The sequence below is a fragment of the Vespula vulgaris genome, chromosome 3 (assembly GCF_905475345.1).
Source record: "Vespula vulgaris chromosome 3, iyVesVulg1.1, whole genome shotgun sequence".
NCBI lineage: Eukaryota > Metazoa > Arthropoda > Insecta > Hymenoptera > Vespidae > Vespula > Vespula vulgaris.
Window position 1 is genome coordinate 4,677,501 of NC_066588.1, and position 23,198 is coordinate 4,700,698.

Here is a 23,198-nt window from a genome sequence, read left to right on the forward strand (position 1 = left end):
AATATAATTGAAATTAGAATAAAGAAACAGAAATGATTCATATCGTTTAGAAATCTGCTGTATCGATTGATTATAATGTCGTACGAATATTACAACTACCGTATTAATGATCGCCTGTTGTAAATGATGGTTATATGTATTAAAAGAGATAGTGTGTGTGAGTACAAGGTACAATAAGGTACAGTACTTAACAAGTGATGGAATCGAATACATCGTTAGTAATCGGTTAATATCTCTTAGAAATTTGAGCTAATGTTTCCGTATAGCTGCGCATATTTTTTGTAGGAGCAGCAACGGATTAGACCACACATGCTGAAAATACACCCATCACACGTCAACCAATATCCCCGCAGTAGTCCTGACCGTTTAGAAGATTACGGTTGTAAATGGCAGCCCTGTAACTGTACCTATTTATGGCTGGTCGATCAGGAACTGGAGGAGGTACTAACGCTACGTCAGCATTCAACAAAGCACCGCTTCCTTCATCCACTTCACCGATACTGCTCTCTACCAGAGATGGTTCGACCTCTGTGAATGCCAGTCTTGAACGTAACAAGTAGGCGTACGTCTTATACCTCTTTAACTGTTTCAACAAAAGATATATAAAAAATTATTACATGAGAAAAGGATTAGTTAGATCGATACGATATAATATTATATAATCAATTATTATAAATTTTACCTCGTGATATAAATATGCAGCCTTCTCTTTATAATTTTGTACGGCTAAAGCTTTAGCTCCTCTTTCGGGAGGATGCCGTTTATGTTCGTCCAGCTCGGATTCCAATCTGCTAACTCTATCCTCGTGGTCCCGCAACTGTTCTCTCTGATAACACAACAAAACAATCCGAAGAAGAGTCGATCAAACATTATGCGAACCGATCGACAAACGATATTCAATTTTCTAATATATAACAGAGTTTCGACAATAATCGTGCAGGTTTCTTTGAATTTATATGTTCGATGATGATAATAACAGCGGAATATTATACCGGCTGTGTTGATTTCAAAGAAATAAAAGAATCGTTCTTCTCAAACCGTATGAATGTACTATTTGTGAAGATACAAACTTAGAGAACGAAGCTTGCTTCGAGATTAGTGGAGGAAGGCTTGTAAATAAAGAAAGAATAAAAATAGATTATATTCCTTGCTGATAGATAAAGGCTGCAGAGAGAGAGAGAGAGAGAAAGAGAGAGAGAGAGAGAGAGAGAGAGAGAGAAAGAAAGAGAGAGAGAGAGAGAGAGAGAGAGAGAGAGAGAGAAAGTGAGAAAGAGAGATCCATTAAAAGTCATAGAGCAATTTTTTTTTTTTACAAATTTCTTTAAATCAATATTTACGTTTTATTACTCACAGGAGATAATTTGGTGTGACTGCACGGTAACAGAGGCCGCTGAAATTTTCGTTGAGAACCGACGGCTCCTGCGAGGGGTTGGCAAGAGAAACTGGCGCATACAAAATTGATCGTGTCGATCCACGATTGAAGTTCTTTGGAATCGCTAGAAATATAATGTGAGATATCTTAGATCCTGTTCATACATCTTCGACGACACGTTTTTCTTTGCGGAAAAAAGATAAGAAAAGAGAGAGAAAGAGAGAGAAAAGAAGCAGACGGACAATTTTTCTTTTTTTTTTTTCTTTTCTTTTCTTTTCTTTTTAACAATCATTAAGAACACAATACCTCGTTTGGAAAAGATATTCCGCTTGATCGGCAGTTTGTAGCCTGAAAACGTGTTGCTTCTTCGTGTAATCCGACGCTTTCGTCGCTAATGCATGATGAATACGTATCGCGTTGTGCAAACTATCGTTACGGAAGCCATGCTCGTCCTTATGTAAATATAATACAAGCTCTCTCAATGTACAATAATACATCTTCCAACCTCTCTTTCCAAAAGGAGCTAAAAATGTTTGATACAAGATAAGATGATTGTTATTATCTATTCGTAAATCTTTTAGTTTTTAAAAGATTATTGATATATTGCTATACAACGAACTTTTTTTCCCATTGGAATCATAACAACATTTGCGCATAACATAACCCTTCTTGAACTCCGTAGCACCTGTAACATTTGGCACATCGAGAAACGGATTTCCAGTACCAGCTATCGCTGGTCCATCACCCTGTTGGATAACCTGAGTCGTCGTTTCATCACCCTCGTCATCCCTTATAAGAATAAAATGAAAAAGTAGAAGAGAAAATTGATCTAATATAACGATCGAAGACTAATTATACCGAAGAGATTAATATTATAACTTACAAAGCCCAGTCCAAGGGATAAGACTTGATAGCATTGTAAAGTTGCTTTAGCACCTCCCTAGGGAAATTATCACCATCGTTGAGTTCTGATAAATTTTCTATAAACTCCGAACACGACATTTTTCTACCGATATTCTGACCATGAAGATCGGTATTCAGCAACATAATAGCACATGTTAATGTGTGAACTGCATCTGAAAACGTTAATATATAATTGAAAACAAAAAAACGACAAAACAGAAAGAAAGAAAGAAAGAAAGAAAGAAAGAAAAAAAAGAAATTCGACGATAAGTGATTCTAGTCGTTGTTTTAATGTACGTACCTTGAGAGTTAAACGTGCCGGGATTACAATCAAGATACCTCTTAGAGAAATGTACAAGAACCCGCTCCCTTTCTTGGGTCTCCCCAGTTAAAGAGAACTGAACAAGGAACTTTCTGAGAGCCACGTCCAGCGTGTCTCGTTCAAAGTTGAAATATTTCAAGTACTCCTCGGCTACCGCTTTACTGAAGTCGTTGCTGTAAAAGAAGATTTTTCGTTAATGTATGTGTATATATATATATATGTATGTATGTATGTATAATGTATGTATACATATATGTATATGTATGTACATATACAGATACATATATTCCCATTTTGTCCTTTGCTACTGCTAGCTAAACGCAAAGATAAAAAACATACTTTTTACTAAGATGTCTGGAGACATCGGATTTCTTAAAGCCATCTAAAGAATATAGCCTTTTAGCTAGTCGAACGGCGGACGGTAGATCCACCGCTTTTGGACTGTAATGGAAGCTATGGAGACTCTCGATATCGCTTTCCTCATCAGCCGACTGAGGTGGAGAGGCACCACTGTGTTTCTGATCGTCGTAGAATCCAGCACTATAAGCCTCCCTTTCGTCCTCGCTTTCCTTGAGCTCCTAGTAAAAGATTCGTGTAGATGAAATTTGATCGAAGAGATACTAATATCAGGATAGATCGTATTTTAGGGGATCTACAACGTACCTGATAACCAACGAACTCTGGAGTAACATTACCAGAGGTAAGAGTCGACGGTGAGGATCGTTGAGCAGCATTCTGTACCGTCGAAATGTTCGATGGCAAGAGATCAACGGACGATGCGCTAGCAGCCCCAGATGGAACCGTCCTTCTCCTTGCCTGTCTCGGACTAGCGTTTCTCGATGAAGAATCCTTGTCCGGTCCCTTAACTTGGATCACTATCCTATGCTCGGCTGCAGAGTCCTGTTGTTGTTGTTGCTGCTGTTGCTGCTGTTGCTGAGCGTAAGAAGTCGGTGGAGCGTTAGTAGCGTTCGACGCAGTACTCGGCTTGAGTCTCCTCTGTGGCGGCTCGCTCGCGAGTATCGTCGAGTCACTGTCACTGGGATCACTGACCATCATAATGTCGCGCACACTGAGAATATCCATGGTCTCCTCGTCGTTGTAATCCGGACTGGACATGTTGCTGATGGCCTCCGACTGGCTGAGGTCGCCGTTGGTGGGATGTAGGCCAGAGGTCGAGGAGGTGGTCCCGTCGCCCGAGGGTCCCACCAGGGCCGGCGGAGCGGTCGGTACCGGCGGTGGGAACCTACGGGATCCAGAATTGGAGGACATGACGGAGGACGAGACCGAGGTCGGGGAGGCAGGTGATAGGGAACGCTGTGGACTGGTACCCTCCGTCGAGGAGCCGCTCGACGAGGAGGAACTCGAGGATGAGGAGGAAGAGGATTGAGAGGAGCTACCATTTTGGCAGCAGGAGGTGCGCTCCGAGGCGGACGGCGAGCTGACGGGCGCGTTGTACGTCCAGACGATCCTCTCGCTGGACAGGCCCTGGCCGCTCTCCGGCCGCGTGTCCAACAGGGTATTCAGGCTGGACGTGACGTCGTCGTCAATGTCTATGTCCACCGCGCTCATCGAAGGGTCCTTTTGGAATTGCAAGTGATCCTCGGAGCGCGAGGTACGGACGAAGCCGCTCGAATAACCGAAACTGCTCGCGGCGGCATTGGGCTTGCTAGAGTCGCCCTGGCTCGTGCATTGGCCGCCGTCGCGTTTGCTGATCCCGACCGGCGAGGTGCTGGCCGAGTTCGAGCCAGTGCACTTGTACGCACGGTGGTGGCCTAACATCTCGTTAGGACTGGTAGGTACCGAGTTATGATGGTGGTGATTGTGATGATTATGGTGATGGTGAGAGTGATGATTGTTGTACCTAAGCGAGTCGACCTTCTTCTGGTACTTCGGCAGGAAACCACTGCTTTGCTGCGTTCGCGACAGGTTCAGCATGAGATCGCCGGTCATCATATAAGCTTCGAACCTGAACGAAAAACCCATCGATCCCCGTTATCCTATTATATCTTATGTATACGTATTATATATATATATGTGTATACACACATATATATGTATATATATATATTCGAAGTTATACATTAATATTTTCCAGCTCGTTAACGACAAGAGGTCTAACAACGCTAGTCTTAAACTTTGTGATATCGCCGTTTCGTCGTCCTCGTTCTCGTTCTCGTTCTTGTTCTCGTCGTTATAATCGTCGTCATCGTCGTTATAGTCGTCGTCGTCGTCGTTATAGTCGTCGTCGTCGTCGTCGCCGTTCTAGTCGACGTCAAACGAAACTTTTCAACGCGATAAACTTACTATTTTATGCTAAAACGCACTTTATGAATCATGAATGTGTCGCTAAGTTACTCGCCGAGTTCATCGAGTTTTCGCTGAATAATCGAGAAGAAAGCTCATCCGAGGCACCTTTCATAACTTTTCGAACAATTAACACAGAGAAACTTTTACAGTTCCCTCCTCCTATCCACACGAAAAACAAATTTACTTACTTGTAACCACCGAAATAATTCGAGGTAAACATAGTTTCAAATTTAATCCTCGTTTCATTTTTATCGTATAAACGTGTACCATTAAAACGGTTGATTGAAGTAAACGTATGAAAAAATGAACATAAAAAAATAAATATACAAATGACTCTAGGGGTATATTTAATATATCGGATCCTGGCTATGGTCCCTCTCTACTTTTTAAAGCTGTACTTCAACCGTATAAGCTACTTAATGTCCCATAGAAATTTATTCTTTTCTGAACTTCTTATCCAAACACAAGAAACTCCTATGTAACCTTCCATCTATTAGATTAACGACCGACCTACCTAGGCGTGTTCTTCTGACGACCAAACTTTTCACCAGAAAGTGGCTCCCACTGAGCACGTTCCTCTTCCTTGAAGCTATCCATTGGTGGTAAAAGGGCCTCCAAGTCGGACGAACCCGAAGGGTCACTGTAGGAACCATTGCTTCTGGTCGAATATTGCGTTGCACCTTGAGGACCTTGAGGTGAACCAACGGGTAAAACCGGCGACCCAGATTTTCTCGATTCTTCGTTCTCACAACCACTACTCGAAGATGATTTCACGTCTCTAGAGTTTTGCGCGATGGTATTTCCTTCGCGTGTTGATTTCGCGACTTCGCTTGCATCCTCCTCGGTCGTTGCATCCCCAGGTGACAGGAGTCGACGCACGTGCGCCTTTATCGCGGGATCTGCGATGATACAAGAAGAAAAAAAAAAAAAGAATTAAAACAAAAACGAAGGAAAAAAAATCGAAACAAAATATCTATAAATCATTAACATTATTTTATTGCATTAGAAAGCAAAAAAGAAAAGTAAAAGATAATATAAAAGTCGGGAAGAAAAACAAAATTCTTTTTTCTTTTTTTCGTTTCGTTTTTGAAACGTTTTCTATCAAATCTATCGTTAATTAGACAATTTTATTTATTCTACGTTAGTGCGTGAATTTTGTATCATCGTATAAATAATTCAATGGCTTATATAGGGTGTCTCGATCTTTAAAAGACGATCGATTCGAGATTTTATCTGTATAATCGAACGATTAGATTATTCTTTACTCGTCGTGGATGATCAGTGATGATATCACTATCGTAACAGTGAAATCACGTTATAATATTTCGAAATTCAACGAAACCATCAGACATACATGAGCATGTTGCACTCGCCACGCTAAAAATACACTTCACGCAAGTCCGTCGAATACAAACGACACGGAACGAGGACAAAAATGTACCTTTAACGTCCACGCGAGAATATACATACATATTCTAAATACGCTACTCTCTCTCTCTCTCTCTCTCTCTCTCTCTCTCTCTCTCTCTTTCTTTTTTTCAATCTTTCTGTGCTCTGCAGACGGCGAAATTAGCTTCGTTATCGTTTGATCGCCCTCTTTTGGTACTGTCCTTAACGAGGAACGACTTGGTAGTTTCGTGGAAAAACTCGGAAAGTCATTATATACAGGGTGAACCACTTAGCGTGCCCAATTTACATAATTTTATTTTTAATTCTATGAAAATATTTAATACAATCTGATTTACATTACATAAGTACATATGGTATCCATTTCTTTTTCTCTTCTTTTTTCTTTCTTTATTTTTACTTTTATTTCTATAAATCGTGCTATTTATTCAAATTATTCAACCTATCAAACAAAAGTATGAATTTTTATTGGTCTTAGAAATTTAATAATCGGTAATTAACTTTCAAATTGAGGATTGAACAACTACTGCTTTTTTTTTTCTACCGTTTATACAATGTTTCATATATTACACGATTTAAAAAGTTATTCAAAGTATTCGTGTTAGATGCCTTATCCTAAATACCAACATAATCAAAGTTCTGATAAGAAGGGAGTCCCGATAATTGCCGTAAAAGAAAACCTACGATGCCAATCCGATCTGAATCTAGATTAGAAACGTTTGAGTAGAAAATCCAAGAGGCATTGTCCCTAAGGATAGAATAGTTCTCGTAGAAGGCATTATTTCAACGAAGGAACTTTCAACCCCCTCCCTCTCCCAGTTTCATCGACCGTATCCACACCCTCGTCGCATCGTAGCACGGCGCAAATTCGGAATATGTAAGTTAACTACATCCCCTTCTTCCACCACCAACACTTAGAAGAGCCATCCCCTAGAACGGTTTCCTCTCACAGGTTATACAGGGTGTTAAAAGGAGGAGGTCAAACTTTAACCGAGCTTATATTATTTACTAAACTGAATAATAAACGTTCGATCGGCATTATGCAATTTTTCTAAATACACTTGAGGGATTAACTTAAGTAGATAAATAAAGTAGAATCAGAATAGTTAGGGTCTGTCAAAACGTTCGTAGATTTTCGATAGATTTTTATCGCACGGTAACAGTGGAAATGAGGGATTAATAAGAAAAATTTTTTTTCTTACACATAATTGTTGTTTACGTCTATAAAACGTAGAAATCAATCATAGTTTTATTTATTTATTTATTTATTTTTTTTTATATAAATCTTTGAGCGGATATTTTCGAAGACAGGGTGGTTTATAAGATCTGTCATTTTATCAGATATAATAGCTTATCGAGTGTAATACCAAGGATATTTTTGTTCCTCAAAGAAAGTGAAGAAAGAGGATCGTTGATTCGCGAAATAAAGGACAAATCGATAAATAGCTCGTTACCAAGAGAATCCTCGTGCGAGTTTTCTCTTCTCGTAATACTACTAGTATCTCGGTTCAAAGCGTCTCATATCTGGGACAAGTCTTTCGACGACGAGAAAGAAAGAGAGAGAAAGAGAAAGAGAAAGAGAGAAAGAGAGAGAGAGAGAGAGGAACACTCGCAAAGTCTGATTAAAAAGCCGGCAGACGGTTATTTCATGGCCCCCAGAGTCAGAAGAATTTATTGCCAACGCGTGCAGGACTTCAAAGTCTTCGAGAATGAACGAATACGATCGTGCCAAAGAAAACTTTCCGCGTCCAGATGCTAGCGCGTTTTCGCTTCTTCCACGGACATACCCTTGTGACTTTAGAGCGAGAAAGAAGATAAAAGTACTTACATTTACCTACATCTATCTAGTAAGTAACCTATGTATATTTACGTGTACGTAACATGTAGTTACGTATTATACATTTAGGTATATACATATGCAGTATATACGTAAATTTACGTACGTACTACTATTACTATTACTACTACTACTACTACTACTACTACTACTACATACACACGTATATATATATAGTTTATATAGTATGTTTATGTAGTATGTTTATGTAGTATGTATGTATATATTATTATATACGTAGATTTACGTTTATGCAACATATATGTATATTAACGTCTATGTAGTAAGTAGATAAATTTAGGTGTATGTAATGGCTACCTATGTTTATGTATATGAAACGTATACCCATGTTTACGTGTGTAATACCTACATACATACATTTACGTACGTACTACGTACACGTGGTCACGAGAGATGGAAGATCTCTACATTTCTGTGAATGTGAAGAAGAAAAAGAAAAAGAAGAAGAAGAAGAAGAAGAGGTCAAGGAAGTTTCGCGAGTCTCGCGGAAGTAAGATTTACGAGGAACAGAAGGCTGTCCATTTAAATAATATACGAACATCTAGGCGACCGATCGAGTAAAAAGAAATGGGAATAACCTGGACGTTTCTTTCGTTTTCAGACATTTTTCTTCAAAACGAATAAGAATTCCTTAGAGTATCATAGACTTAACGAAAAAGAAACATTTATCTTGGATAAGACAACACGTTCGGTATCTACAGTAATCCTTCTACTTTCGTCTCGTAAACGTTCTTGGCTTACATGATTTTTTTCTCTTCCTCTTTCTTTCTTTCTTTCTTTTTCTTTCTCTTTCTCTTCCTCTTCCTCTTTCTCTTACTCCTACAACGTAGACTATAGACGATCGATTAATCACCCCCGTAGAAAATCGTTGGCTATTCTCTCGGCTGCCCGTTTGATCGTTCGGCCGTGTACCTAATCGCCTCGCCACTCTCTTTCCATTTTTCTTTTCTAGTCTGGGTTACCTCTACCTATCCTTTTACCTCTACATTTACATTCAACCGTCTACCTATTTACATTTTAGTAATGGCAATCCGTCGCACTCGAGAGTTAGATTTGCTCGGATTTCAAAAAAAGAAAAAAAAAAGGAAAGGGAAAGAGAACCATCATCGTTATCATCGACGAAAAATTTAATAATAATCGACGAATACTCTCGAATTAATGAAAACTGATTAAAAAAAAAAGAGAGAGAGAGAAAAGAACGATCATCGTTCAAAAAAATTTATTAATAATCGACGAATACTATTTTACGAATTAACGAAAACGATTGACTAATTGATCACACTCTGATCATTGATCTTTCTAATTTGAATTTTCTCGAATTAATAATAATAATAATAATAATAATAATAATAATAATAATAATAATAATAATAATAATAATAAAAATAGTAATAGTAAATCAAAAAAAGAAAAAAAGAAAAGAAAGAAAGAAAATTGCAATAAAAATTAGAATTAAAAAGAAATGTTCATTTTAATAAAGAAATCTCTTCTAGATATTCTTTACTGAAGTTAAACATTTCATTTTTCTATACAAAAGAAATTTTCTTGAATAAAGATAAAGTATCTGATCCCCGATTTAATTGAAAGATTCAAGAACCATCCCTGAGAACGGATCAATTTTTATCGAAAGCCATCGAAACGGGTTTGCTTGCTGTGAACCTGGGTTCGTTCATGCATACGAAGGTTTACTATCGTCCTACAGAATGACCTTTCTCTCTCTCTCTCTCTCTCTCTCTCTCTCTCTCTCTCTCTCTCTCTCTCTATCTATCTATCTATCTCTATCTCTTTTCCTCTTACGCTCTTTTACTCAATTCACGCTCTCGTCGAGTCTGAACGATACGTACATACACATAAACATATAACATATAACATATAACATATACATATACGTAGATATGTGTATATATATACATACATGTGATATATATATATATATATATATATATATATATATTATATACACATGATACCGACGAGGAGTTGGCTGTTTTCTCTCACATTGTCGCGCGTTTATGGCCTCGTAACGGTATTACACTATTATTATATTATCTTGTTCAGGTTCAAGTGCATACACAGCACGATCGACGACGACTCGTTCTATCATTAGATCGGAAAAGAGAAGCGATCTCCTCGTTGACAATCTCTACTCGTCGTTATCGAAGAACGATTTTCTATGGATATGGATGATAACGATGCCCATACTCGATATCCTTATTCGATACAATACAATAGACTATTTCTTGGATTATTTCCTCGAAATATTCGATAAGTTAGAACGGAATACGAAAAATGATCCAATTATAGATGCTCCAGATAAGGAAATAGGAAATGGATATAAAAAAGAAGAAGGAAAGAAAAATGGTCTATTTTGTGACGTTTCAATGAATTTTTATGAATAATAATAGCGGTACGTTGTAATTTTGGTGAATTCACCGAATAAAAAAAGCTATATCATTTTTTGTGTTTCGTTTAATTGTAATTGATATACGTGAATGTTCGTTTATTTTAAATGCTCGTTCGTGCAATAATTTAAAAAAAATGGTTTATTTTATGACACACGAATGAAACGAATGTTTATGAATAATAATGTGTGTTGTAATTTTGTCAACTAACTGAATAAACAAAATTACACGGTTTTTTTTTTATATATTATAATTACCTTATATGGACAATAAATCGGTCAAAAGTTATTTTTATGAAGGAAAACGAAAGAATAAAAAGAAAAGAAAAGAAAAGAACGGAAGTAACACATGCAACCGTCCAAGTTCGCTTTACCGACGATATCTCACGAGATTCCTATTATTATTTCTTCAAGTTCAAGAGCGCGAACGCGTGCCAAGAGACTTACGTTCTATCATTAGATCGTCTTCTCTAGGGTTCACTAACCAAGCGATTCGAACTTCCTCTTTCTCTTCCTCGAACGAATTTATTTGGAAAATAGACAAGTATCGACAAATTTGTTTACCTACGAAATAATAATTAAACGATTAACATTTTCATTAATTATATCTATGAGTTTTTTGTACTGAACTAACTTCGCTAAAATATCCTTTATTACTAATATAAAATATGTATATATGTATATGTACACATACATACATACATACATACATACATACATACATACATACATACATACATACATAAATACATACATACATACATATATACGTCGATATGTATTTATCTGTAATATATATATGTATCTAAAGAAAATAAAATGGCTAATAGAAAAAGACTAATTTTTAAAATCATCACGATTTCTTAGTAATGAATCGTCGTTCTCCAATTCAATGCTAATTCGATGAGTTCATCAAAAAAGAGAGAGAGAGAGAGAGAGAGAGAGAGAGAGAAAGAGAGAGAGAGAGAGACATAAACATGACGCCTTAAAGAAAGACAAGGAAGTTAATCGTGCGTGTGAACAAGAAACGATAATACGATGGCAAGTGTCTAGAAGCTACCGAGACGAATGAGTCACATATGTAGTATGTAACTCTGTGAAAGCAAGGCATCAAGGATAAGCATTAGCCATGAACATTTCGTCTATTCAACGGTTTCTCTATTCGGCATGGGATTAATTAAGCGGCGTCTGTCATTAATCCTGTGGCGTGGAACGTCCGGATAAGTAGAAAACGTGATTGTCAGATCGATCTATAAATCGAACGATCGAACGAACGAACGAACTAACCAAGAAACGAATGAACGAAAGAACGAACGAACGATCGATTAATCGATTAAACGACTCTACGAGAAAATTAGAAAATTAGAAACGCCGAAGTTAGCCAATTCGAATGGTAACAAGAGAAATACCTATTTACGTACGTTTATATATATATATATATATATATATATATATATATGTATATGTAGGTATATACAATAGGTATGTATGTAGGTAAGTACATACGTACATATAATCGAAAGCTCATTCTCATTCGAAAAGAGCAACGAAATAGAAAATTCAGGGGACGTTTTACACGACCGATTTATAGAGTAACAGCCAGCGAGAGATAATTAACTTGGCAAATAGACCGGACGTGGATGCTTGGGCTGTTAGAGAAGAAGAACGGGAATGAGCACGAGGACAAAAGAGAAAAAGACGAACGGAGTAATAGAAAGACATAGAGAACTCAGAGGGGGGAGGGGGGGAGAGATAGCCCCATCGAAAAGAACAGACTGATAGAAAGAAAAATAGATAGACCCATAGAAAGAGACAGACAAACAAACTTACTAACGGAAAAAGAGACAGAAAATGGACTTGCAGCTAGAAAAAGATAGATAGACAAACTTATTGATAAAAAGAAACAGGCACATACAGAAAGATAGAAAAAAGAAAAAAAAAAAGACAAGAAGGACAAACAAATAAAGAGTGACAAAAATAATGAGTCACGGAGATAGATAGAGACAGAGAGACAGAAATACGCAGAGAGAGAGAGAGAGAGAGAGAAAGAGAAAATTGGAAAGTCGATAGGTTGTTAAACAAACTATTGTTATAAAATTTCCGAAGCTCTCTCTCTCTCTCTCTCTGTCTTCACTGGACAGAAGGGGTGCTATCGTTTTCTCGTCAATGACAGCTGGCGCCTATGAATACGTTTCGTTACTATCACTACCACTACCACTACTACTACCACTACCACTACCATCATCCTACCAACCACCAAGTATGTTTACAGACACCACGAGCGCATTACCCGGACATCCGTTGATATGTTTTCCACGCTCTCGAATTGATAACGCGCGTCCAGGAATACATCGACCTTGTTTTCGAGAGCTTGCTTTCGAACTGGAACCTCTTCATGCGAAATCAGCCACGAGCAAAGCTCTTCTTCTCTTTCTCTTTCTCTTTCTCTCTCTCTCTCTCTTTCACACACACATATATCTATCTATCTACATACATACATACATTTATACCGTCAAATAGTTTCGACAAACGACAAACAGTTGGGGAAAGTAATTAATGAAATCGTTTTTCGTTTCAAACAGAGAAACTCATTAAAGTTTCGCTCAGAGACCAATCCTACTATCTCTTTCTTTTTTTTTTTTTCATTTTCTTCTTCGTTGCCTTCTTCTTCTTCTTCTTTTTCTTCTCCTTTCTCCTTCTCTTTATTATTATTTTTTTTCTTTCTTTTTTCTGTTTTCATCGACGAAACGAACAACGAAAAGGAGACGGAAAAGGAGAAGGAATAGAAAAAGTTTCCGAGTCCGCGTGTCCGATTTAATTGCAACTCTTGCGTTATTGCGAGTACCATGCAAAGAAAACAATAGGCATCTGTCAGCTCCGCCCCTTTCTTCCCTCAACTCGGCAATTTCCAATCTTTCGAACGATCCCAACTTGATGACGCATTTAACGTCTTCCGTTCTCGATGAAATTACAATTGATTCCGTTGCATAGTGAAAGCGAGAGAGAGAAAGAGGTAGTTAGATAGATAGGTAGATAGATAGATAAAAAGATGGTATAGTAGGACCAATTGGAATGTAAGATTGAATTCGTTCACGTTTTCGAACAAACATCTGTTTTCTCGCACTTTCCAATAATTCTGATCTCGAGTTACTGTTATCTATATTACGCTTTCACCCTTTTGATTTTAATTTGTTATTGCATGTTCTTTTTCTCTCTCTCTCTTTCTCTGTGTTCTTTCTCTGTGTTTTTTCTCTTTGTTTCTCAAGGCTTTTCTTGGAAAGAAAAGAATTTACAAGAGAGCAACGAAGTTGAATCGATCTTCCCCTCTGAAGTGTACATTCTATGCTGTCTTTCATGTTTTCAACGTGACCCTTTTTCTACGGTTCGATTGTTCTTCTGGATGTAAAAGAAATAATTGATAAGAACGGTTGTCAGATAAGAACGGTTGTTAATGCGAAATTAATTATGTGTTGCGGTTATTTTTGCTACATCATTATAAGGATTGAAAATGTTCTCTAAGAACAATAATTTCTTGATGTTTGTGAAAAAGAAATAAATACATAAATAAATAATTGTTACTATTATAAAACAAGAATTAACTCTTGAATACATTCTATTTCAAAATCGTATTGTTATTAATGCTTGATATTGTTATCAAGTGGATAATTTAATTTTTCAATAAATCAGAATAATGTAACTTTTTAAATATTGTTTCTAGTTTAATAATTAAAACATTGTTTGCTCCCTATAAATTTATAAAGAGAAAAAAAGACAACATGTATGATAGATTACTATCTGTATTAAAGGATTAATGACAATAATTTAATTCTTTAATTAAAACTCTTGTAAGATTCTCGAACTCTATAGTTTATCAAAAAACATTTATCCAAGAAGTATGATTAAATCACTACTTTCGATCCAACCACAATGATATTTTCATTGTTGGCTTCCAAAAAGAAAAGGAGAGAGAGAGAGAGAGAGAGAGAGAGAGAGAGAGAGAGAGAGAGAGAGAGAGAGAGAGAGAGAGAGAGAGAGAGAGAGAGACAAACGGTCCCCATAAAAAAACCGCACGATATCTCGGTATACAAGTTAAATGAGGAAATTCACTTTCCTCCTCGTCGAGTATCGATTTAAAAATAAAAGATCCATTATTCATATACATATACATAACTACACGTATACGTATATACATAGAGTGGCCCGAAATAACTGACAATAAATTCAGAACTTTTAACTTCGTGAATTATCGAACGAATTTTAATTATTATTATTTCTTCTTTAATAATTTTTTTTCTTATATTATCATTGTTATTATTAATTAATAATACAAATAAAAAAAACTGTATTTTACAACGCGTGTTTAAAATTAATATTTTTTACTCTTTTTTTTTAATTAAAAAATTTTCGAGGGTACTCTCACACTATTACTTTATACGGATTATATAACGTCAAGATTATTTAATTTGGTCCATTGTAACATATTTTGAATAAGAGATTCAAGAACTGATCACACACAAAAAAAAATCCATAACTTTGAGATCAGAAGAGTTTGAAGGCCATCTTTACGAAGGCCAAGAGTTTGAAGAGCATCTTTATTCAAAATCTCCTGGAACAATTTTTTGTAGAGTCTGATCGAAGATTTTGCTCCATCAGCAGATGTTCAATATTGCCGTAGGATCCAATGCCTGTTTCCACAGATAATGTCTGCTTACAAAATATCTCCTATTTAAAATACGTTATGATGGAACAGCAAAAGTCTTTGAAAAAGACTTTCGGAAAGATTTAAAAGAAGAATTAAAAACTAAGAAAGAAAGATTAAAAACTAAAAAAGAAATTATCGTTTCTATTAAAAGGATGATCATTACGGACGTCCAATATAATATATAGTTTCTTTTTATTTATGTTATAAATTAATAATAATAATAATAATAATAAAGAAATAAAGAAAGAAGAAATAAAGTAAAATGAAATAAAACACGTTGGAAAATTCATAAAGCCAAAGGGATCTGAAGTTATTGCCAGTTATTCTAGATCATCCTGTATGTGTATATATATTATATATATATACACGCACACACACACACATATATATTATGTTGCCTGAGAAAATATCGATGTTTCTATCGAAATAAAAGAATTCGAAAGAAGGGTATGTTCTTCACTTACCCCTTCTTAGCTTCAGGGTGACGGGGTCCGATGAGAGCCGCAGACATTTCAGCACTGAAACAGAAAGATGCTGAGAGAAAAGAGTAAAAAATAAAAAAGATGAAGAGAAAGGGAGACGTCGGTGAGAAGGAGAAAGAGAAAGAGAGAGACAGATATATACAGACAGGTAGAAGGAGAAAGAGAGAGAGAGAGAGAGAGAGAGAGAGAGAGAGAGAGAGAGAGAAAGAGAGAGAGAGAGAAGTAAAGGGAATGTCCTGAAAGAGCGAGTGAGAGAGAAAGAACAAGGCAACCTCGAGAAGTGGGTGGGTCTGGTGACTGGAATGAGAAGTACGTGGGTCGACCTGCTGCTTTCTACGTTGAGGTAGAACGCGTCTATAAGCTGAATCGAGCTTAGAAGGCACTGTACGACGACATTGCTAGCGATAAGTTATGAAGGTTATCATCAATATGGATAGTAAAATTATTATTTTCATATCTTTCTTTCTCTCTCTCTCTCCCTCTTCTCTCACTCTGTCTGTCTGTCTGTCTGTCTCTCTCTCTCTCTCTCTCTCTCTCTCTCTCTTTCCTTTTTTTCAATTCACACGTCTTCGTGCTCATACAAAAATAAATAAAAGAATTTCTTTTAAACATACTCCCTTTCTTTCTTTCTCCCTCTCTCTCTCTCTCTCTCTCTCTCTCTCTCTCTCTCTCTCTCTCTCTCTCTCTCTCTCTCTCTCTTTCTCTGTCTGTCATCATTTTTTTACAATGAAAATAAATAAATATTGAACACTGGCGATTCCAATTTTCATTTCTTTTTAAATTTACGATAAGAATAGATACGTACGTATGTATAATAATCCGTTTTCTACGTTTCATTTTTTCCAATGAAATTTTCAATGAAATTCATATAGGCATATATGCAGATATTTGTTTTTTTTTTTCTCTTTTTTCAATATCTAGTTATAATAATTTAAAATTATGCGAACTTACGAGCTTTCTTGTTTAAATTCATTGAAACGAGTTTTGTTTTTTTCTTTCTTTCTTTCTATTAAAGGACGCCATTTAAGATACGTCATGTTAGTTTCGTATTAATTCATAGCAATTAGACCAGTTTGAATCGTGTGACGTTCAATATCTATAAAATCTCCTCGATAGAGAATTACTAAGAACATGCCTGATAAAATAACAAACCATATACGCATTACTATTACTATTATTACTATTGCTACTACTACATACGACTACTATTACTACTACTACTACTACTACATTTTCTCAAGAGAAACATCAAGAGAGAATTGCAACATGAAATACACGAGGAACTCGTTAAGACGCGACATTAACGACGCATTAACAGGTTTTTCTCAACATAGTCGTAACACATAGTTTGCTAAGCTTACGAAGAATCACAGGCTTGATCTAAAGTTCAAAGTTCACCAGACGCCTTTTGCAAAGAATACAAAAGAAAAAAATAATATATATATATATATTACACATACGAATATACAAATATAAGAACATATATGTATATATATATATAAAACGGTGAGAAGGTGAGAGAAAAGAGAAAGAGGGAGAAACAAAAAGGATGAATATCAACTTGTCAAATTAAAGAGTAGACTTAAAAGAAAGATATGTTATCTCGGCTTGAAATTGTCATAGGTCAGGAAGCTTATATATATATATATTCTTACTTATATACACACATACGCACAAAAGCTCGCAAGGGTTGCTTTTACGCTACTGCTTCAGACAGAGCTCTATTCTAACACATATAATAAAAGCACACGTAAACCGAGATAAGGTGGATGGACCTGAAAATTCCACAGACATAATTCCATAGCAGAAAAGGAACATACATTTTCATGCGATTTCATATTCCTCGCACGTTCTGACATTTAAAAATTACTTTCCACAGCGTTCCATGGCATCCGGACGCGTTTTCATCAAGGAGATATTCTCCTTCCCTTGAGATTTTACTTACTTACGTACGTATGTATCTATGTATGTACGTACGGGACAAGACATTACCCACGTAGAAATTAGACATATTTAGATTTAGTAGGCTAGATAACCGACAGTTTGTTCTAATGTTCGTTTTACTCCTTTAAAAAAAAAGAAAATTGTAAAGAAAAAAAGAATATAAGTTGATTCTCAACGAGTGAAATGAAATCGAGAAAATTCATTATTACGCTCTCAACGTAGAAATTGAACGAATTTAAATTTATACTCGACACTTATTCTAATTTTCATTTTGATCGTAAATTCGTTTGAAGAAAAAAAACAAAAAAAAGTAATTCGTTATTACGTTCTTCGCATAGAAATTTAATGAATTTATATAGATTTATTAGACAACTTATATTACATTCATTTTAATTTTCAATTTACTCATAATTCGTCACATATATATATATATATATATATATATATATATATATAAAATCTTACTGAAAGAAATAACATTAAGAAAAAATTATATTTTTTATAACGTTCTCCACGTAGAAAAACGAAATCAAACGAATTTAAGTTTATCGTAATTTTCATTTAAAAACTCGTAAGAATTCTTTTGAAAAAAAATAAACAAATAAATAAAACAACAAAGTAAAAGAAAAGAGAAAAAAAAAGATAGAAAGATTGGAAAGAAAGATGAATCTTGAAACAAAAAGAAATAACTTATTATTACGTAGGACGTAGATACAATACGTGAGAGATAGTTTCGTTCGAAGTACCGAGAGGTCTAAGGGATTAACAAATGGGATCAAAAAGGTCAATCGAGTAGTCCATCTTATGGGCGAACGTTCAAACTTACATTCGTATAGATATATCTCGTTTAACTTCTTCGATGACGTATACCTACTATACAAGATAAATTCAAAACTCCCGCTAGTCAATCGAATTAATCATTGTAGGAGGAGGATCTACACTGAGATAACGTGATTCATATCGATCATTTATGAAGAAAGAGAAAAGAAAGAAAGAAAGAAAGACACACATACATACACACACATAAAATAATAATTTTAACCTCATAAAAAGAGAAATAGAAAAACATATACACACACGTGCACGCACACACAATAAAAATTTTAACTTTATAGAGAGAGAAAGAGAGAGAGAGAAAAGAGAGAGAGAGAAAAGAGAGAGAGATAATAAATCGATCTTACATATTCTGTTTTCCAACGTGTTGTCGAGTTCTATTTCTATCGTCATTCTAATAATATATATATGTGTGTGTGTGTGTATATATGTGTGATGATATTTCTGGCAATTTTACGTCTCTACCACTACCAAGTTAAATATGAATAAAATTGTAAGAAAGGAAAGAAGCCGTCGTTGCACGGAGTCCACCGGGATGACGTTTCGAGACTCGTCGACGAGGCACATTCAAGAGAAATGAGAGTCGGAAATGAAAGTCGAAATAATCGATAGTAGAGTATCGAGTCATGAAAATTATAAAAGAATGCAAACTCGAAAAGTCAGAATCGATAAGACGAAAGAATAAATTTCGAATTAGTTTTCGGCCAATTTAGGTTTCGGTTTCTATTTTTTTCTTTTGTTTTCTTTTTTTGCTTCTCTTTCTTTTTCACTCGTGCAAAATCGTTGGACGTAGATTTGCTTCGATAGTAACACGCAAGAATCCGTAGCTCCGTAACCGAGCTGGTAACAACGCCACGTAAAGCTCGATCCTTTCTTACGTAATAATGCATTTTTATGAGCACGCTCAATGGAACGAGATTTTCACTCCGGAGATTAATACGTTCCCGCGATAGAGAAAATGAATGCATGAGTGAGTGAGAAAGAGAGAGAGAGAGAGAAAGAGAGAGAGAGAAAGAGAGAGACGAAACGAGACGATCGATCAAAAGTGTAAAAGAAAAGAAAAAAGAAAACAAATAAGCAAACAAAAAAGAAATAAAATAAAACGAACGAGAAAAAATAAACGAACTCGATTAAAAATAAAATATCAAACGGAATAATAAATGACCTTTAAAATTCGATGAAAATAAAAAAGAAAGAAAGAAAGAAAAATATGACAAAAATTGAGAAAAGGCTCAGGGATCCCGATTAAAAATAATAAATCGAAAGTAAGACGACAAATAAAAAGTATACAACGAAATCTTATAGAGAAAAATAAAAAACATATTACACACGAAATTATCATCGATTATGAATAATTTTTAAATGCTTGTAGAAGCATATGTATAGATACGTAAACAACTATATACGTATAAATGAAGGTAAACGAATGTAAGATAAAAAAAAAAGAAAGAAAAAATCGTACAAAAAATGTCTAAATTAAATTAAGATCATTGTGTTCTTCTTACCTTCTTTAGTACTAAATCGGTTGACATCGACTTCGTTCACCCTAAGTATGACGTCACCGGCCTCGACCTGCAAAAAAAAAGGATCATTTCTATGAATCGGTGTCGTTTCAACAGTCAGCAAAAACGTCCAAACGAAAAGATGTTGGACGAAAGTGATAAATAAAATGTAAGAGAAAGAGAGAGAGAGAGGGAGGGAGGGAGAAAGAAAAAGAAAAGGAGACGGATAGACACACAGCAGATAGACAGAGAGAGAGAGAAAGAGAGAGAGAGAGAGAGAAAAAGAAAGAGAAAGAGACAAAAAGAAGGTAAAAGCAAAACACGAGGTTGCAGCAAGTAAGCAAGTAAGTAAGCAAGCTGCAAGTGTTATTGCAACATGTCGGAGAAAAGTTTAAAGAGAATAGAAGAAGAGGAATGCATCGTCAACGGGCGATGTAGCCATCGTTGCGGTGCTCGCACACGGTTTTAGAGCACTCGTCGAAGGTCAATGCACTCTAAAAGTTTTCTATCCTTCTCTTTTACCATACTGCATCATACCGCACCACACCACATCACACTACATCGCACCGCACCGCACCACACCATACCACACCACACCACACCATACCATACCACAGCACACAGCACATTCCATTCTTTCTTTCTCTCTTTTTCTCTTTTTCCGTGTTTCTCTCTTTCTCTCTATCGCACGTGTTCTCGTTCGTTTCACCACTCGAAATCTCCTCGATTTCATGAAGCACCGCTTTTCCTCGTGACGGCCTATATTTAGAAACAACTTCCGTACTACATTAATGCACTATCGATCTTGGCAAATGCATCGCGATAAGGTAAGATCCCTTATTTGCGTGTATCTATAACTGCGAAAGCAGCCAAGAGATAATTCGATAAAACCGAAATAAGATTTTCAAGGATTTGCCTAGTTTAGATTCTTCAAATTATAGATATACATATATGTATTTATATATGTATGTATGTATGTATGTATGTATGTATGTATGTATGTATGTATGTATGTATGTATGTATGTATGTATGTATGTATGTATGTATGTATGTATGTATGTGATGGATCAAAAGTTTCTAGAAAGATCCCAAAAGATTTTAGATGATTTTAAAGTCAATTATTCGTTTCCACAAACTTTTGGGTTAATCTGTTCTTTTTTTTTTCTTTTTCTTTTCTGTTTCCTTTTGTCTCTCTTTTCTTTAAGATCGTAAAACTACAAGATTTACTTTTGAAATTACAAAGTTTATTTATAACTAAAAAATCTCGAAAAAGAGTAATTGATATCTTAAATCGTGTAGAAAATTTTGAACCAACTTGTGTGTGCGTGTATGTGTATATATTGTTCATCTTAAAAAAAAAAATAAAAAAATAAGATAAAATAAAAAATTAATATTTCTCGAACTTAACGGATATATTTTTTCGACATTTTTCTTTAAAATCAAAATAATTTCTTTAAAGTTCTAAATATAATATAAATTATGTATGTAAAAAAAAAAAAAAACGATAAAATTGCATGTGTTTCTCACGTTGAAATATTGCGTCATTAAATCGTTATAAATCATTATCTGTTAAGACTTAGCAGTTAAGGTATTAGTTAAAGCGTGGGTGTATTCAAGTAGACTCGTAAAAGATATGTTCACTCGCACTATCATTTTGATGTCTCAGTACTTAAACGCATCGTTGTCTCGAATAACACCTTCCGGGCTAGAAAATATACATAGTATGTGTTTATGCGTTTGTATGCGTCTAATTTCTTAAAATGTAGAAAAGTACATGGACGAACAAGTACATTACGTTAGCAAATTTATAACTTCCTTGTATGATCCTAATCGCGAGATTCGATTTCTTCGGGTATACGTCTATATCATCGAGATAATAATTAATAACTATTTCGTATTCCGTTGGATCGTATTAAAATTAATAATATTAACGTAAACATAATAATATCAACAATAATAACAAAAATAATAATAAAAGTAAAAAAAGAAAAAAATGTCTTTTCTAATTCTAATTTCTCAACTTATTTTCTTAACTAATTGATTTATAATTTTTTGCAGAGTAAAAAAAGTAAGAAAAATAAATAAAGTAATCTAAGGAAGAAATATTTCGAATCGTCCATAGTAAAATTTACCAAAAATATATCTGTATATATATTGCTATTCGATAGAATAGTATTGATAAAAAAAAAAAAGAAAGAAAGAAAAAAAAATTGTATACGATTTCTTTGTAAGAATTCACGTTATTAATTTTGAAAAACGAATAGAAAAGAGAAAAGGAGGAAGGAAAACCTGACACGATGACGTGTTTTGCGTCTACAAATTACTTTCGAGTGCACCGCGTGCAGGTCGATGCATCCTGTAACAGATTTTGGTTAACCGGGTCAGAGGGCAGGGACGGATTTTTCGAGGCATGCTTCGCCAACGGATTATCAAGGGTTCGTAACGACGAACTTGCGTGCATGTGAACTATACGTGTGCTTACTTAAAACGGTGATTACGTTTCCTCCACTAAATTCTCAAGAAAATTTTATTCGAATCTTGAAAGAACCATGTTTTGATAAATAAAAAAAAAAATATATAAATAAAACAAGGAAAAGAAAAAGATTTATCGAAATATTTCGATAATAAGATATAAAATATTGAACGTCTTTTTTTGAACGATTTTTATTACTATTATTATCGTTATTAAAAAAATAAATCAATCAATCGAGCAAGTCAAATCGAATAGAATCATCGACGTGTAATGATTTTTTCTATTATATTAATTAAAATTTTTTTAATCACGGAGAAAAAGATCATATTCCTATACTTTCTTCTTAGTTTTATCTATAATTACATTTTTATACTCATCGCTGTGATTACATATAATTGTTGATAATAATGAAAATAGTAATTTTTAACGGGTCGATGGAAAGACGATGTGCGAAAGTCAAAACTCGAATAAAGTCCTGTTACGAAAGCACACATACTCTCGATGGGTACGCTTCGAGCAGTCGTGCGAAATCATTAATACCTGGATAAGAACGGCTCTGCACCACTTTCTACGTGGGCAGACACGCAATTGCATGGTGTGCTACGGGCTTTACTACGTGCCTTGCAACGTTACTTGCGCATAATTTATATTCACAGCTCAAATTTATCGTCCGCAAGTATACATACCTT

The 23,198-nt window shown here is 35.3% G+C and overlaps 1 protein-coding gene across 12 annotated transcripts in view; it reads right to left on the reverse strand.

Moving 5' to 3' along the window:
- Window positions 1-23,198, reverse strand: part of LOC127062479 (PH and SEC7 domain-containing protein-like) — a 65,349-nt gene that overhangs the window by 5,415 nt on the left and 36,736 nt on the right. For 4 of the 12 annotated variants that reach the window (XM_050990758.1, XM_050990760.1, XM_050990766.1 and 1 more), the window contains 12 exons: window positions 20,038-20,104; window positions 15,737-15,790; window positions 5,419-5,803; window positions 3,261-4,563; window positions 2,937-3,175; window positions 2,577-2,770; window positions 2,256-2,448; window positions 1,992-2,161; window positions 1,679-1,895; window positions 1,352-1,496; window positions 683-826; window positions 1-583 (listed from right to left, as the gene is read on the reverse strand). The exon at window positions 1-583 is cut by the window's left edge and continues 3,403 nt beyond it. In XM_050990758.1, the coding sequence (XP_050846715.1) occupies window positions 335-583; window positions 683-826; window positions 1,352-1,496; window positions 1,679-1,895; window positions 1,992-2,161; window positions 2,256-2,448; window positions 2,577-2,770; window positions 2,937-3,175; window positions 3,261-4,563; window positions 5,419-5,803; window positions 15,737-15,790; window positions 20,038-20,104 (3,360 nt within the window). In that variant the 3' untranslated portion in view covers window positions 1-334. Of the gene's footprint in view, window positions 584-682; window positions 1,110-1,351; window positions 1,497-1,678; window positions 1,896-1,991; window positions 2,162-2,255; window positions 2,449-2,576; window positions 2,771-2,936; window positions 3,176-3,260; window positions 4,564-5,418; window positions 5,804-15,736; window positions 15,807-20,037; window positions 20,105-23,198 lie in introns of those variants that run through there. The other 8 variants (XM_050990767.1, XM_050990768.1, XM_050990764.1 and 5 more) reach the window with 6 other exon arrangements.